Genomic DNA, 12,611 nt, shown 5'->3' with positions numbered 1-12,611 from the left:
CCCCGTGACTCCGTGGCATTTTGTGGTCCAGCTTCCTGAGGAGCGCCCCTCCCCCCTAGGAGAGCGTCGGGCCCCTGTGCGGGGCCAGGGCCATCCCTGCTACCCTTCCTCTGAGTCCTGCTTCCCCAGGGACACCTGCACCCACACCCCCAGGAAATGGCAGAGGGCAGAGGTTTCTGTCCTGTTTGCTTTGTGCCGTTTCCGCTTTGCTGCAGGGAACCCCGCTGCTTAGGAAGTGGGGCAGCTTTTGCATGCCTCCCGAAAGGTCCTTCCTTCCTTCCCTTTGCATTCCTTCCCAGTCGGATGGGGTGCACTGCACCCTGGGGACCAGCCCCACCCGACCTCCCTGTCCAAACCGGGCCCAGCACAGCCACAGAGAAGCCTGGGGTGCCCTTCGTCCAGACCGGAGGCCCCTGGCAGCGGGAGGAACCTCGGGCAAAACCAGGACTTTTTTGGTTTGTTTGCTTTCAAGCAGAACTCCCAAGAGAGCGGGCTGATTAGGACATGCCCAGCCCGGGGCGGCCCGCATGTGCCTACATGTGCGTGCAGGGCTCCTGGGCCCGACCCAAGCAGGGCTGCGGGCGGGCGGGCGGCTTCCCCTCCAGGTCCCGCGGAGGATGCACCAGGCCCGGGCTCCGGGAGGGGCTGGGGCCGGGGGAGTACATCTCCCCCCAGATCCTCAGGGAGACCTGCTGGACCCTGGCGGATGGCCTGGGGGCTCCTCCCACCAGGGCCAGACAGGCCCCCCAACAGTCTCTGTCCATTTGCTCCACAAACATGTTTTCTGGTGCTCTCTGCCGACTTGGAGGGGACAGCGGGCAGGGGCAGAGAGGGTGGACGTGCCCTCAGGGTGCAGGCAGTTCTGGCCAGTGCACCAGGGAATCCATCCCACAGCCTCTGCAGGGGGCCAGGCTGGCTCCCAGGGTCAGCACCTCTGGGGCCAGAAACACAGGCAAGGGCACACATAGGCCTCGGGGCCACATGCCCGAGTGTGCTCACACGCAGGGCCCAGAACACGCGCTGGGAAGGGGCAAGGGGCTTAGACCTCAGGCTGCGGCGTCCAGCAGAGGGAGGAGGCTGCCCGATGGGAGGCCCCACCCCCGGCGTGGAGGTCCTGAACTGTGTCTGTGTCTGGCCCTCTTCTGGGAAAGGAGCTGGTCTCTGGCAGGGACAGCGAGTGGAGTCCCAGGGAAAGGGGGTCCTGCCCCAGGAGCAGTAGGGAGAGGACAGAAGGAACCGCCCTGGGGTGGGGGTGTCCCAGCTTCCAGCCCGCCCTGCCCTGCATCCCCAGCCTCGGGGCCTCCCCTGCTCTGCAGACCGCGGGGGGCTGTCACAGCACAGAGCAGCAGCAGCAGAGCTTAGCACGGGGCTGGGGGCGGGAGGGGGGGTGCATCAAGCTGGGGATGGCTGCACTGTCCTCACACAGGGGGGACACTCACTTTGGCCAGGGTCTCAGGTTTCAGCCCCTGCCCCTGCCCAGGGGGTAGCGGAGAATGGGGGCTGGGTGGGGGGGTTCAGAGGCCCCGGGAGCCAGGCCCCAGTGCCCCAGGCACCCCCACAGGCAGCAGAGGGTCCGGCCTGCCCACTGGTCCTCCTCTCCCGGGAACCTGAGCTCAGCCCAGCCCTCCAGCCCCTGCCCCACAGGCTAGACCTTGCCGCCCAAGCCCCCAGGGCCGGGGGTCCCCACAGGTGGTCAGGTGGTGGTGCCTGGGCTGGTGATCCCAGAACGCAGGGCTCTCCTGGCCATCCCACTGCCCACCTAACACCCTCCAGAACAGGACTCTCTAATGTGCCCAGGTCCAGGATTAGTGCCACCCACAAGGACCGTGTCCTGGGGCCAAAGGAGAAGGACAGGAGGGACCCCTCAGGTCCAGCAGGGTACAGCAGGGCTCTGAGGTCCGCAGACCTGGGGGCCGAGGCCCCCCCCCCCCCAATGTGACCCAGCCGGGACTCCACCGCTCTCAGCCTCAGCTTTCTATTACAAAGTAGGGGTGAAGCCATCCATAGGACCGCTGTGGGGATCAGGAGGGTCCAGGAAGGCCATAACCTGTGACTGTACATCAGGAGGAATGACCCCTGCCCAGGAGGCCCCCCCAGAGCCAGGGAGCCAACTGAGCTGGACACACCCCTCTCCCCTCCCCCTCCTCCGCACAAAGGCCCAACAAGGTAAGGGCTGCAGGGAAACAAGCTGGGCCACCCCCAGACCCTCCCCACTCAGAGTTCAGGGCCGAGCGCCAGGCACAGGGAGGGGGTGAGCGGGGAGGCCCCCATACCCCAGAGAGGCCACATCCCACCGTCCCGTCGCGCCCAGCCCCAGACTGGAGGCTCAGAAAACTCTGGGCTGAAGGAAACGGACCCTGGAACTCAGCACACACGTGGGCCCACAGCACCGCTCTTGCCCTGGGTGCTCTTTGGGGTCAAAGGCAGGTCCTGCCTCCGGGAGCGGCCACAACGCACGGCCGGGTTTGCACTTGGAGAAGATTCTCATTTTATGTGTTTATTGACAATCGGTAAACCATCTCAAGCGGGTTTCAGGGATGTAGATGGAAAGCAAACTGCTCTTAAAGTTTGTGTGCCGGTTGCCTCGGCCTCCCCTGCCTTCCCGGCACCCGTGGCTAGTAAGACGGGAGGGAAAGTCAGACTGGCTGTGAGCACGCGGCCCGCGACCAAGGGCAGCTGCCACACGCAGCATCCCCCGGGTGGACCTTATTTTTCTAGTGAAAGTCGTAACAGAAAACCTTGTCAGTAAAACTTCAGACGACTCTTCTTATGTCCCCAGAGGCTCAGTTCCAGGCTGACTCACCTAGTAGAGGGGACTTGAGGGAGAGAGGAGACCTCCAGACTCGTCCCTGCACCAGGCCAAGCAGGAGCAGCGGGAGACACTGGGCTCAAACACTGATTCAAAAGATAGAGCCCCTGGGCCTCTGGGGGGGGGGGGTGGCGTTGATAAAGGGTCCCCCAAGGAGCCCCCATCCCAGCCTCCTTTGTACCTCTTGTCCGTACCACAGGGCCTTTGCTCCTGCTGTCCCCCTCCTGGAACACTGTCTGTCTCCTTGCCACCTGAAAAGCCTTTCAAGGCTCACCTCCTCTTAGGAGCTTCCCTGGCTCTTTTCACCTGCCTCTGTGTTCTGGGGCTTTCTCTCCCGCTTTTCTGGGTAGTGTGACAAACACCATGACCCACACCCTTGTGGGTGCGTACCTCGTGGGTGTCCATTTTCCTCTGGCTTTAACCCCGAAACACAGCTTAACCCCGAAACACTTGACCAACATAGGCTTAGGGGCACCGATAACCCACGCAGTCAAAAATGCAAGTATGACTTTTTACTACTAACCTACTGTTGACCAGAAACCTTACCGATACCATAAAGTCACGCAACACAGATTTTATAAGCCACGTGGGTCATATACCATGTTCTTACTATGAAGTAAACCAGGGAAAAGAAAATTTTATTAAGAAAATCATAAGGAGGGGCGCCTGGGTGGCTCAGTCGGTTAAGCACCTGACTCTTGATTTCAGCTCGGGTCAGGATCTCACGGTCTAGTGAGTTCAGCACAGAGCCTGCTAGGGATTCTCTGTCTCCCTCTCTCTCTGGAACTTCCCCACTCACGCTGTCTCTGTCTCTGTCAAAATAAATAAATAACTTGAAAAGCTTTTTTCTTTTCAATCATAAGGAAGAGGAAATACATTTCAGTATTGCGCTGTATTTAGTAAAAAACAAAACACAGCCAACAAGACTGAGCTCTTCCAAGCTATGCTATCCAAAGCTCAGCTCTGACTGTCTATTCACGCCTCTTGAAAAACCTGCAGCAAAGAGCTTCCACAGCCGACCTGGCTAAGCTCGTCCAGCATCGTGTACCCTTGACCCTCAGGAAGTTCTTTCTGGACATTAAAGCCCGCTTCCCTCGCTGCATTTCGGGCCGAGGCTGCTCTGAACCGAGAGCAGCAAGTGAAGTCAGCTGCCTGTATCTCTGCTCTGTGACCCCGGCCGGCCTCCTGGGTGTCACGCGGGGGACCCCCGAGTGTCCAGAAGGGGAGGCGAGGCTGCAGAGCCGGTCCTATCAGGGTCCTCTATCTGCCCCCTGAGGCTCCTGACCATGGGGGTGAGGACATTTCCCAAGCACTTCCGAAGAAAGCCGAGAGGTCCAAATGCAACTCGTCACAAAGTCCACCCGTGACCTTCGCAGACGTGGAAGGCGGCGATGCACCTGGCCTGAGGCTTCACGGGTTCCTCTCTCCTCCCTCCTTGCCTCCTGCCCTCCCCAGCATGCCTTGCTGGGTCCCGACGCCCCGCCCCGCCTGCCGTGTCCACCGCTCCCCACGCCCGCGGCACCGCGTGCATCCCGTGCTGCCCAAGGGCCCGGCAAACACGGCTCCCTTCACGGCCGCAGGTGAACAGTCGGGAGGAATAGTCGGCCTTTGGCAGACAGCCGCCCTGGCTTCCCTGGCCCCTTCCCCATCCCGTTGGCCAGGTTCTGCCCTCCAGCCTCCAACCTCAGAGCCACCTCCCCCAGGAAGCATCCCGGCCCGGCTGCCCCTCCAGCCAGGAGCTAGGGCTGGAGCTGAGCCCAACAGTAAGACACAGCAATGGATCCTTTCCCAGGTTGGCGGCCCCGGGGTGGGAACCACGTCACCGTCCGGCTGCGTGGCCCCCGTCTTTGTGGAAAATGGGTGAACGGTGTCGGCCGTGGCTTCCTCATGGGACCACAGTGGATCTGACTGGAGAGGTGGATACAAGGGTCTTTACCGGGCCCTCTGCCCGGATGTCCTCCCCAGACCTCCGCTCAGGAGGCTCCCCTGACTCCCCCTCGGATGTTACCTCCTGGGGTGAGGCCAGCTCGGCGCTCCCCACTCCTGGGACGCGGCACCGCCTGAGCCGGGGCACGGGGGTGCGAGCATCATTCTCTCCCGCACGGTTGGGGCAGGGTGTGCGGAGTTGGGGAGACGGGGCCTCAGCTCTGCGGCCCCTTCGCCCCTGCTGTGGGCTCCGGGGGTGGGCAGGCGGGCACCCCACGGATCTCAGAGGGCTCTGCCTTGGGGGGTTCCCTCCCACCCCCCGCAGGCTTCTGCTCTGACCCCAGCGTCCCCCGGCTCTCCGCAGAACACTGATACCAGAGGTTTCATAGGGCATGAGACTCCGAGCCCCCTGGTCTTCTCTGGCAGGCATGTCTGGGCTTGGGTGCAGCCTCACCCAGAGGTGAGTGGCTGGCATGCCGTCCGGGCTTCAGGGGGAGAGAACCCGTCCCCCTCGGAGCAAGACCTCCACCCGCGGTGTTTCCCACAGCATCTCCCGGAGTCTGAGTAAATGGGTGGAAATGCCAACAAGACCGTACTCGTGCTGGGGGAGGCGCCCTCCCCTCCTGGAAGTATGCGCGCGCCCTCCTCGCCCAATCCTATGCCAGGGCCGTGTGGAACTTTCCACACCTCGCGCTGGAGAAACGTGCCCCCAGAAGCCCGTTCCTGCAGCTGCCGAGGCGTGTGTCTGCAGGATGGCCCTGCTCGCCTCCGCCTGCAGACAGCGCTGCTGAGACAGCCGGGGCGGCGGCCTGGAGCCCGAGCCGCGCAGGGTCCCCATGCGACTCCCTGACGGCGTCTGCGGGGCCGCCGGTGAACAGGCCGGAGGCCCACGGATGCACAGACTTTACTGACCCCCAGAAAACAGCCCCTTCCAGGGTGCCCGGGGCCTGGAGCAAAGGTGGGGTGCAGCTCGTGGGGGACCCCTCACCCCTGAGCCCCACGGGGGACAGTCAGCCTTCCCAGAGCCTGACGCTGACCCAGGTGTCTGCCCTGACTTCCTTCGCCCACGTCTCCCTTGTCCGTCTGTCTATCCGCAGGCGCTAAACAGGCCCTGCCTGCACAGCACCTCACTGAGCGGCCCCTGGTCTCCTCAGCAACAAGCACAGTGAAGGAGGCGGGACTCTGGTGGGGGGAGGGGCGGTGGTCACTTCGACGGCCAGCACCCGGGGATGGAGAAGCAGCCATCACCTCCCCAGTTCACGGCTCCGGGGCGGACAGACAGGCCAACCCCAGGCCCTCCTGCGGGCTCTGAGCCCTGACAAGCTTCCTGGCGGGTGAGGGTCTCCCGGGTGCTGGGGGAGGGCGGCACCACGCAGAGGCGGCCCATGCCCTGCGGGAGCTGGTGCTCACGTGCGGCCATGGCAGCCAGTAAACCAGCCGCGGAGTGTGTAGGGGGCTCGGGACTTCACAACAGGCTGAACACACAGCCTGTTGTTCACGGCGGGGGGGGGAGGGGGGGGTTGCTCATGAGAAGGATTAGCGAAGCCCGTCGGAAGTGAAAGATGGGCAGGGTGCAGGGAAACTTCCAGGCTGGAGATCAAAGGGCAGAGCACCTGCGGCCAGAGGAAGGGCTGATGGGAGGCGGGGGAGCGGTTCAGCCCAGGGACCCTCTGGCTCCCGAGTCAAAGGCGTGATACCAGTCGTGGGGCAGTGCAGGGCCTGGCACACTCAGAGGTCACGTCGGGGGCTCCGAATGAACGGGACGTTGGCTGTTGCAGAATAGCTCCCGCGTTTTGGCCACAAGCAAGGGAAGAAGGGATTTTCCACTAGCAGAGACCCGACTGGCCGACTGGCCACCGGCGGGGCAGCTCAGCGAGCCTGGCGAATGGGGCCATCCCTCACCTCCACTGAGGCAGGCTCCTGTATTCCCCTTCCGGAACAGTCAATCCCTGCCTGCCCGGACCCCAGCGGCCCTGAACCAGGTCGGAAAGGACACCTTGTGGCTGCTGCCCCATTCTGCAGCCCAGGCCCCTGGCCACTCCAGCCCTGTCCTCTCCCAGCCACTGGAACCCCTCCTGCCGGGTCCAGGTCCCCAGAGGCCCCGCCCCTTCCTGTCCCCCACGGCCCCCCCTCCTGGCTCCCAGGCTGCCCCTCTCTGTCTCTGCTTATCTCGGATCTGGTCATTCTCCATCCGTGCAGCCCCCTCCCATGCCAGGACCCTCCTCACTGTCATTTTCCCCGACACCTGCCCCCAGGTGTTCCAGCAGGCGCTGTGCTGTGGGGGGTGGGGGGGGTGTCTTGGCCCGCCGCCCCCTCCCCCACAGCTGATGAGTGGCTCACGAAGCAAAGCCGAGTTCACACTTTTCACCCCAAATCCCCCTCCTGCAGTATCCCATCTGAATAAACGGGGCGACTCCCTTCACCCAGCCCCCCGGGTCCAACCTGGGTTGTGCTCGCCGTCCCCACCCCCCAGCCCACCAGCAAATCTCGTCCAGGACTCAGGTGCTCACCGCCTCCCCTGCTCCTGCCTGGCCCTAGGTACCATCCCTCCGCAGGATCCGCCAGCGGCTTCGGGCTCCCAGCCTCGGCCCTGCCCTCCTGTGGTCTCCTCCGAGCACTGCAGCAAGGGCCCCTTCTAGAAGCCTTGTGGGATCTCGTCCCTCCCTCCCTCCGTGTGCCTGGGATACAGGAGGCACTCAGGACATAGTTCTTGACGCACGGATTGGCTTTTCCTACCTGGGGCCCTTCCCGCCCAGAGGCTGCACTGTCTGCAGGAACAGAGTGACCGGATCCTTGCTGGACAGCGGGTGGAAAGTGCTGAGCCAGGACCGTGGGCACGGGCGTTCACACAACACACACCTGCCGGTGCCCACCAGACCGGCGGACAGCGGGAACCGGCCAGACGCTGACGACCCAGCTCCACATGACCCTGCAGGGGCGCCTGGGTGGCTAGTCGGTCGAGCGTCCGACTTCGGCTCAGGTCATGATCTCACAGTTCGTGGGTTCGAGCCTCCGTCGGGCTCTGTGCTGACAGCTCGGAGCCTGGAGCCGTTTCAGATTCTGTCTCCCTCTCTCTCTGCCCCTCCCCTGCTCACGTTCTCTCTCTCTGTCTCTCAAGTATGCTTAACAACAAGAAAACGATAACTCTGCAGCCCAGACAGTCCTGGGCCCTGGTCAACAGACAGGCCTGAAAAGAGCCACGGGGTCTAATATTGACCCTGCTTATCTCTTGAGGCTCTAAAGTTTTTGCTAAATAGTGAAACAGCCCGAGAGGATAGTGAACGGGAGATCACAGAGATCAACATGGAAAAGTCGGCCCCAGGTGTCTGCTCCGAACGATCTCCAGTGTGGTCTCAGGTGAGAAGGGACCGTCCGTGCCCTCAGCTCCCTCCTGGGTTGGGGGTAGGTGGCCCGCCACAGTGGGAGAAGCAGCCCCCCCACCGGTGTCGGCCCAACGCCCCCAGTAAGTGGGAGCCACGAAAGGGATCGTTCAGCCTTCGATGGAGAGGGACGGTGCGGAGGCAAACCCTGAGTACAAGCCAGCAGCGAGAAAGGATGCCCCAGACCCCGAGCAGCCCCTGAGCAGACCCGGGCGCAGGGCTGACCAAAGCCGAGCATTAGGGCGCTTCCTGCTCACAGACAAGGGCGGGGCCACACGGGAGACACCCTGCGGCCCCAAAGGGCTCCCAGCGACAAGGGACGTGACAACGTGAGCTCGGGACAACCCTGTATATTGGTTTTGAGGTTTCAGGTGCTTTGGGCCAAATCTCACTTCCTCTTTCCTGAGGCTTGCAGCAGCAGGAAGTTTCTGTCTCCTGGGACAGAAACAGGAAACAGACACATTTACAAATCAGTGACCCAGCCCCTCCCCCTCCCCAGGGGAAGAGGAGGGCGACTCCACCTGCCCCGGGGCACAAACGCACCAGCCTTGCGGACAGACTTGTCCTCGTCTACACAGAACCGAGAAGGGTGTGGGCCGCAGCAGCAATGTAGATGCTCTGTCCACCGTCCACGGGAGGACCCTGCGCCCCTCACCCCTGCGCCCCAGGGAAGATGCCACGCAGCAGCCACGCTCAGCCCCACCCGACATTTGCACTGCGGGGGCCACTTCATTGGGGAGAAAAGGTCCCCACGTGCCCAGGCTTCTCCGCTGGCTGCGCAGGGACACTGGCCTCCAGGGGCCCCGGGGGCTTCTGGCTTCTGCCTTGGGTTGTGCGCGTGACAACCAGGTGCCCCGGCGGCAGGCAGATAGCTCCTCCTGGGCCACACACTGTCACTCCCCCCACCCCCGACCTTGCTGGGGACACACGTGCACAGGCACACACACATGCTCATCCCAAACCCACAATGCACACAATACACGCACACACACGCTCTCTCGCACACAAGCACACCCGTGCACTCACGCACACCGCCCAGAACCTTCGCGTCTCCAGAGGCTGCCACACCCCCAGGTCTCTGTGGCTCAGGCTCCTGGCCTCTGCCAGCCGCCGGGTCTCCCACAGGTCCCAACGGCCCCCACTATACCTGCATCCCTGGCAGGAAAGACGGCCCCAGCCTCCACCTGCTCAATTAGCAGCCTGGTACCTGCCTGGCCCCCGGGGACCTGGCAAGTCTGGAAATGAGCCCGGGTCCCCAGGGCCCAGACCGCAGGGGCCCAGCAAACACTGCCACCCCTCCCCTCCCTCTGCCAGGCTGGTACCCTGCCATGAGACGGACACCTTGAGGCCGGTTTGCCACAAGTCCTTGACCTCGATCTCAGACCACACCAAGCCAGCCTAGCGAGCAGATTCCCAGGAGAGGATGCTGTTGACCTGAGAGCAGGTGCGGGCAGGACCGAGCCGCCAGCCCAAAGCCGGGAAGCAGCGGAAAGCCCCACAACTCAAGGCAACCGCCTAGCCCCGACCAGACATGACCCGCCCTCCTCTCCCTGGCTGTTGGTCCTGTCCGGCCAGTGGGCACTGGTCCCAAAACTTCTCCAGGATGGGCAGGCATCTGCCTCTCTGCCCAGGACCTGCCCCAGCCCCTCGGTGCATCCTGCCTGCCTCAGCTTACCCTGGATCGCGGCACCCAGCCAGCACCGGATGCCTGAGCAGGACACAGACGAGAGAACGCGCTTCCTAAGCCCCATCACGGCAAAAGCCCCACCAAGGCTCCCCCAGGAGGATGGAGATACGGTTCCGGAGAGATGCGGCACACCTACCGTGGCAAAATGCTGCGCGGGGTCACTGACATACAGCATGGTGGGCACGCGGGGGTCCGCACACGCCGGGGAGCTGGCGTGCCGCGGGACGAGGCATGGGTCTGGGTGGCCGGGGGGCGAGGCGGAGAGTGGTGGCCGCCCGGCAGGGTGGGCCCAGGCGGAGGGACGCCGTGGCTAGGGGGGCGGAGGATGCCCCGGGACATGTGGGCTATCTGCGGGCATTTTCCTTCTCCTCATCTCCCAGTTCTGTCAACCGGCTGCGTCTAACAACAAAACCGGTGGCCCACCCCTTATTCCTCATGCCTATTCATCAAAGTCCAGGCAGGCCTCAGCTTGCCCACTGCTGTGCTGGACCGCACCATGGAGGCGCGCAGGGAGGGGCGGCACGCCGGGCCACCGGCCGGCTCCGCAATTAAGCCACAGCCGGCTCCCCCCAGGACACCGCCCCCGGGAGGCTCGGGGGCCACAGGCCTGCACCCCTGAGCGCGACGGGGCCAGCCCTGGCCCTTGAGACCCAGATTGGTGGGGCCAAGCCACCCCAGAGCCAAGACGTGGTGCTGTAGCCCTGGCATCCTGGGCGGAGCAAATCCTCCTGCCTCGGGAGCGTGTGGTCCACCGGGGCCACCCCGCAGGGCTGAACAGAGAGGAGAGGCACCCCAGGAGACTGCTCCCCCCGGTACCCGCAGGGAGCCTTGCTACGAGAGCGAGCAGCCTAGGCGCGGTCCAAAGCAGAGGATCGAGCCGGAGGACCAGAGTCCCGATGCCCCAGCCCTGCCCGGGCTGACGCTGGCCTTGTCCCCACCGGTGCCGAGCCCCTGGAAACAGGGATGTGGCCCAGGAGGGGGACCGCGTGCTGGCCTCCAGGCGCCGCATAACGGTGGCCCGCCTAGCCGGGGGCTCCGAGGGGGCCGCCACTACCCCCTTTCTGGAGTCTGAACCTCCAACCCAATGTAACCATCTGTGGCTCAACGTTGCCTTTGGGGTAGAGGCCGGAGCCCTCCCTAGAAGCAGGCAGGACATCAGTTATACAGTTACATATAAATCATGTGAAACTGGACAGGCCACCCTCAAGTTTCCAAGCCCCGCCCACCCCCCAAGACCACTGAGGTGCTGGAAAGACATCCTCGAGACCCTTGTCTGCCAGCCCATTCTTGTCGCGTCCACAGCCATTCCCAGCCTCCTGGGGGGCTCAGGGCAGAGGCAGACTCCACCCAAGGCCCAGCCCAGCCCCCAGGCTCCTCCGGCAGATGGGGAGGCAGAGCCCATGGGGGGGCCCTGGGGGCTGCAGCAGAGACACTGCTCTGCAGGCTGGCCGGACTCACTCACTCCCGTGGCCCGTGGCTGTCAGCCCCCGGCGCTCACAATGAGACAAGGGAGGAAAGCAGGGGGCCCAGGTTGGGAGCTCTGGCTGGAAGATGGCAAGGCCTGGGGTGGGGAGCCCGCTGCCCTTGGGGGGCCCGTTCTTCAGGGAGGGAGGCTGGAGGTGGAGGCGCCTGGTGGGCTGGGCAGGAGGACGGAATGGAGGGACACAGAGCCAGGTAGGGGAAGAAGAGGAGGGTTCAAACCCCAACCTCTCACAGCTGGTGTCCCCCGCGACCCCCCTTGAGGGCAACACCCCCAGCTGGGACTCCATGCAGGGTAGCTGGCTTGGGGGAGGTCAGCTGCCTTTTTAATCATGCTGGGTTTGTAAAAGCCCAAAGGGGAGAGGAGAGGAAAGAAGAATTTGAGGTGAGAGACCCCAGGAATGGGCACAGGTTGGCACACAGGGGACCCACGTGTGGGAACTCAATCTTCAGGTGGCCCCAAGATTCCCACTCCAGGTCTGTGCCCTGAATGCCCCCTGTCCTCGGGAGGCACCGTAGATGTGATGACAGCCCCTGTGATTAGGTTCCAAACCCAGTCAACTCTGAGCTGATCAGAAGGGAGAGTATACAGGTGGGCCAGGCCTAATCAGGCGAGCCCTTCAAAGAGGTCAGGGAGACGTCCTCGAAATGGCCTCAAGGAGCACACCGCCAGGCTGTGGAGGCACCACGTGGCAGGAGATGGCAGGCAGCCCTCAGGAGCTGAGAAAAGTGGCCCTCGGAACAGCCAGCAAGGAGGCAGGGGCCCCAGTCTGACAGCCACAAGGGACTGAACTCTGCCAACAGCCAGGGGGCGGAAGGGGTCCCCGGGCCAGACAAGACTGCACGCCTGGCTGACACCCTGAGCAGGGGACCCAGGGGAGACCCGCGGGACTCCTGACCCACGGACACAGGGAGGAAACACACGAGTGCTGTTTTAGGCCACCAAGTGTGTGGTGAGGGTGGGGCCGCTCGGGCCACTGGGATGGCCGGGGAACACAGGCTGGGCCCAGGGGAAGCCAGCCACACGTAAGCCCCGGACAGCATGCTCTCCAGAAGGAGGGCATCAGGTCAGGAAGGCGTCTTCTCTCGACCCCTGACGGAAGCAGAGGCAGAGGGTCCGTGCCCCACCCAGGCCGCAGGGGCGGCACAGAGGAGGCTCTGGGCACCCGGGGCCTGAGGACCAGCACTGTCCCCCGCACCGTGAGCTGGGCCAGGCTGGGGTCCTAGAGCGACTAGGGGCAAGACACCATATGCAGACGTGCCTGACTCCAGCGTCTTTCCCGAGCAGCACCCACTTCCTGCACACGTGTCCTAAGTCTTGGCCACCCAG

The 12,611-nt window shown here is 63.8% G+C and overlaps 1 protein-coding gene across 3 annotated transcripts in view; it reads right to left on the bottom strand.

Annotated features, from left to right (window-relative positions):
- Window positions 1–12,611, bottom strand: part of TP73 (tumor protein p73) — a 60,680-nt gene that overhangs the window by 23,032 nt on the left and 25,037 nt on the right. The window contains exon 1 of one of the 3 annotated variants that reach the window (XM_042951534.1): window positions 9,939–10,175. The exons of the other annotated variants lie outside the window; for them this stretch is intronic. Within the exon in view, the coding sequence (XP_042807468.1) occupies window positions 9,939–9,977 (39 nt within the window). The 5' untranslated portion in view covers window positions 9,978–10,175. Of the gene's footprint in view, window positions 1–9,938; window positions 10,176–12,611 lie in introns of those variants that run through there. 3 annotated transcript variants of the gene reach the window in all.

This window comes from Panthera leo, chromosome C1 (genome assembly GCF_018350215.1).
Source record: "Panthera leo isolate Ple1 chromosome C1, P.leo_Ple1_pat1.1, whole genome shotgun sequence".
Lineage (NCBI taxonomy): Eukaryota > Metazoa > Chordata > Mammalia > Carnivora > Felidae > Panthera > Panthera leo.
This window is presented reverse-complemented; position numbering and strand designations above follow the sequence as displayed.